At 35.9% G+C, this 5,153-nt stretch overlaps 1 protein-coding gene across 1 annotated transcript; it reads left to right on the top strand.

Annotated features, from left to right (window-relative positions):
* The first annotated feature begins 706 nt into the window (after positions 1–706).
* On the top strand, positions 707–4,177 carry LOC141657156 (uncharacterized). Its single transcript, XM_074464298.1, has 3 exons — positions 707–994; positions 1,083–1,285; positions 3,705–4,177. The coding sequence occupies exons 1-3, from the start codon at positions 896–898 to the stop codon at positions 3,940–3,942; spliced, it is 540 nt and encodes a 179-aa protein (XP_074320399.1). The 5' UTR covers positions 707–895; the 3' UTR covers positions 3,943–4,177.
* Positions 4,178–5,153: the final 976 nt, after the last annotated feature.

The raw sequence follows: 5,153 nt of genomic DNA on the forward strand, positions 1-5,153 counted from the left end.
CAATGACCTTCTGCTTTCCTTAGTTATCTATCAAATTGTAGTTAATACTCCCTCCTATCCACTCTTTTCTTCCCTATTTCCTAAAACGGATTATTCAGGTTTTCTTCCCCTTTCCTTTTTGAAAAAGTTTTTATTAATATTGTACTCTTACCTCTTTCCACTCATCAAACCCCACTATATACTTTATTAATATTTAATTCTAATTATTCATACTTCTCTCCAATAACCAAACCCCACCCATCTCCTTTATTAATATTTAATCATAATTATTCATACCTCTCTCCAATTACCAAACCCCATTCATATCTTTATCAATATTATACTCCCACCCTTAATCTCCGTGCCCACTTCAAAGGGGAAAAAAAGGGTGGATAGGAGGGAGTATTACATATAATCCCACATTCTCTCTCATATTTTTATTTTCCTCCACATATTATCATTCCACTGAATATTTGTCAAAAAACAATGTGGAAGAAGAGAGAAAATAAGAGGGAGTACTATTTTATCGTAAGTCCTGACAATTTTTATTAGAAAACGCATACAAATATTAGTGATTATGATTAATTAAGTATATGTTATTATAATGATGTAAACTAATGTTACTGGATGAATACAAGAGCACAATCTAAAAAACAAGTCTCCCTTGCTGCGACGGGTCGAATAATATCCCTATGAATAAATAAGATTAAAGAAAATGTTATTCCCTACACAATTTGATTTTTTCTCCATATGTGGTTGTATTTGGCCTATATACCCGTTACATGAGAATTTGTGCAATAGGGACCCATGGAGCACCAACTGGCCATTACCCTTAACAACACCCCAACTCTTACTCGAATCTCAAAATCATATATACACAAATAAATTAAAACATTAGAAAAAAAATAAAAAAGAAATGGGAGGAAGAAAGAAAGCAGCGGTTCCATTTTTGGCTTTACTTTTTGGATTAGCAGCAGCAGGCCTAAGTTTCCTGGCTTATGCCAAGAGAATTAAGGTACAGTTAGTACCATTCTTAATAATATAGCTCGTGTCGAATGTATGTATGCAGTCATACCCTTATCGTAACCCGTCTTTTTTGATAGGTTGATGATATAAGCGTAGATAAGCAAGGAGGATGCATATATCCAGGCAGTACTGCAGCGTTTGCAATTGGAATAGTGGCTGCTTTTTTCATTCTTATTCATCAAATACTTATGACTTCTGGTACTACTTGCTTTTGTTGCGGTAGAAGGTTTCCTTGCAATTTTTGTGGGATTATTTCACTTATCCTCTTCATTTTATCCTGGTATGCTTTATTTCTCTCCCTCTTCTACTTCCCTTTAGAGGTGATCATGGCCCGGGCCAATGCGGGCTTGGACCGGGCCTTTCTAACAAAAGCGGCCCATTTGTATGGGCCGGGCCGGGCCAAATGCGTGGGCTTATTTAGCAAGCCCAAACCCAGTCCTTATGGGCTAATGCGGGCTTTTGGGCCTAAATGGGCTTTTTCGGGCCCTAAAATTTACGACTTACCCTAGGAAATAATTAGCGTAATACCTTCAGTTACAACTTTTAAAACATACATAGTGTATAAAATTGTACAAAATATGATGAAATCCATATGAATTGCTCTCTATAATAAAATAAAGACAAACATCGCCACTTTAGAATGCTTAATCATGCATTCGTAGATATGATTTATGTTATGCATACTTTGTTTTATAAATCTAAAAAAATATACTTGAGTTTGTAAAGAGTTGGGTATAACTTTAACGCTACTTTAATAGGTTCTATTAGAAAAAAATTCATTATTAATAAATATGGGCCGGGTCGGGCCAAAATTTGGGCCAAACGCTTGGCCCAAACCCGGCCCCAAAATATTATGGGCCTTTTTAGGCCGGCCCATTGGCTTTTTTGGGCCAAAACTAAAGGCTCAAGCCCTTCCAAAAAGCGGATCGGGCCGGGTAGGGCCAATGGACTTGGGCCATTTGACCAGCTCTACTTCCCTTCTATTCCGGTATATCAATTTTTGGTTTCTTACCTCAAAAGTTTAATTATTATTTCATTTAAGTATTTTTTTTTTCTTGGAACTTTTTAAACTTGCTAATTGATGACCTTGAAAATAAGTCACCCTTCTCGAGTTATGGTTAATTAATTTGGTGCATGTTCTTTCTTTCTAATAGGTTACGGGTTACCCATTATGTTTAATTTGACATTGATTTTCTTGTCCATAATTACAAGGTCAAGTCTTAAATAAATGACAGGCTGATTATTGTACAGCTAGTTTTGCTATAGACGGGTCAAATAGTTTGAAAGTGGTGATATTTTTGAGCCCACCACCCCACTTGTTGCTTTGTCCTATTATTTGTCCGTCTTTAGTTATAGACGAATATGTGCAGTCTATGATAAGATTTTATGATTATTGTATTGTTAATTTCAACAGACCACTTGTTTAATGGTCACACTTCTTGTTATTATTGACTAAAATTAGGGACCATTTTATCATTAGTCATTACCAACTACGGTGTCATTTGCGGGAAGAAAATAGATAAATTGTCATATATGGGAAATGAGAAGGAATTAGATAAATGAAGGGAGTACTTATTTGCGGAATTACGGTGTCATTTATCATTTTTTATACTAAAGAATTATAGCCTAGTAATTAAGATTGAGCTGTAATGACAGTAGGTTACGCGCAGAGGCGATTCTAGGATTTTGTGTACGGGGTGCGTAAAATTTTCTAACTACGGTGTCATTACCAAAATGTATAAAATGGTGATATGGTATCGGATACCATTTTATCATTAGTCATTACCAACTACGGTGTCATTACCAAAATGTATGGTGATATGGTATCGGATAAAAAATGTTCAATATTAGACCCATATAATTAAATATGCTCTTATACTAAGCAAAATTGTACTCCGGAACTATGATGTGTTATGAGAAATGCCTGGTTACGGTTCTATTTCCCCTCCTCCTTATATTGTACTGCCCTTGTGCTTCATTTAAAAATAAAAAAATCATTTTTTATTGTTATTTTGTTTTTGGTTTTGTTTTTTTAACCGGAACTATGATGTGTTTTTATATCACAAAGTTCCAAAGACAGTACTAACAATACTCACGTTAGTGCTACATGAAAAAAGACGTATAGTCCTTTACGAAAAGAAGCCGACTGTTTGATATGATGTTGCCTCTTGGAGTAACATTTTAGTTGTATACTTGTATCATTCCTAGGATATTCTTATCTACCTTTTCCGTGTCAAATAAGCTACAAGGAGGCATGTCTTAGCCCTTAACCACTAGACTTAGATATCTCTGATAAAGTATTATTCAATATGCCATACGATGACCTTGGCTCTATGCTTATCTCGATTTATATTGTACATAATCGCTTATAGAATTTATAGTTAAAATTTTCGAATTTTTTCGAGGTTGCCTTATAGAATAACCTCTTTGCCCTCGCTGAATTTTTTCGCCCCCGCTGCTCCGCCACTGACAACAATAATCTAATTTAATTTTTGTTCTATCGTTGCTCCATCGAAAAGTGTAGGAGCCCTGGATGATTTTGACTAGCAACCCTTAGATAGTTTATATAACAGGGATTGAATTCATATGAACTAACGTTGCGCTTAAATGGTTATTTACCTACAATTCTACATCGTGCTAGTCGTAATTCAATTTGGAACCATCAATTTATATTTTAAACTTTTGCCTAAACGATGCAGGTTATCATTCGTAATAACGTTCGTTGGGCTAGTATCCTCAGCAATATACAACAATAAAAGCTTATTAGTCAGCAAAAACTACCGGAGCGTTAGCGGTAGGAAAGAGGAGTGCTTGATCGAGAACGAGTCGTTATTTTTGGGAGCAGCAATTTGGTGCGTCATAACAATGTTCTTCACTATGAGTTCCTATGCAACTCTTATGTGTGCACGCCGTAGAGATCGTAATATACCTCGTTAACAACTTTGGTGCTTGATCAAATGACAATCATTGTTTCATGTTTTTTAATTTGTGTGTTGTAATTTTATTTATTTGTATTATTCCATCTTGTAACTTTGTAATGTATTTTCGGAATCGTAGAAACAAAAGAGCATGTATTTCTAAATGTCATTTTATTAGTATTTCAAGAGTTCTGTAATTGATATTACCGGAATGTCAGCAATTGATGTCTATATGATCGGCTTTTTTAATTGATTAGCGCGAGTTCGTACCGTGATGCATATCATATTGTAGATTTGTAGTACTAGTACCTCTATTTTGTCGAATTGATTTGGTACATTGTGATTTATGGGGGTCTTATCGCATTCCCTCGTTTTGTGGTGCTAAATATTTTTTGACTATTGTTGACTGTTCTCGGGCGGTATGGGTATACCAGTTAGTCTGTTACTTGATAAGACCGAGGTGCCGGATATGTTTATGAGTTTTTTGGCCATGGTTGACAATCAATTCTCTAAACGGGTCAAAATTGTACAATCAGACAATGGTACCGAATTTAATCCTCTCGCGGGCTATTTTTTCAAGAATTGTATTTTATTTCAAAAATCTTGTGTTGGTACACCTCACCAAAATGGTCGTATCGAACGCAAGCATCGTCATATTTTGAATGTAGCCCGAGCTCTCATGTTTCAGGGCGACCTTCCGAAAACTTTTTGGGGGCGAGTGTGTCTTAAGTCTTAACAGCTGCTTATTTAATTAATCGGACTCCCTCACATTTGCTTCACAATAAAACACCATTCGAAATTTTATATGATGTTGCTCCCTCGTATTCTTGATTTCCTGATGGGATTGAACAAGAAGTATGATAGTATTCGCAGTCAAATACTTGCTCTTGATCCAATTTCAAATATCAATCAAGTTTATGCTAAGATTTACCAGTCAGAAGTTCAACAAAGCATTACTGCTGCTTCTGATCTAGTAGTCAATACAGACAGTATTGCCTTGGCTGCTAACCAGACCTCTGCATACAATAATCCTAATAATGTTTGGAGGCGTGACAGCGAGAAAGTTAGGTATGATAACTTGCTAATGCTGACAAAGCAGAGAAACCTGCGTATTACTGTACTCGTTGTGAAAAAGGAGGCCAGGCCACACTCTTGACCACTGCTGGGTTTATAAGAGAGAATAGGCCAAGAAAGCAGCTTATCAGCAGAAAATTGCAGCTCCTGCATCTG

This window comes from Silene latifolia, chromosome 5 (assembly GCF_048544455.1).
Source record: "Silene latifolia isolate original U9 population chromosome 5, ASM4854445v1, whole genome shotgun sequence".
In the NCBI taxonomy this organism is placed as follows: Eukaryota; Viridiplantae; Streptophyta; class Magnoliopsida; order Caryophyllales; family Caryophyllaceae; genus Silene; species Silene latifolia.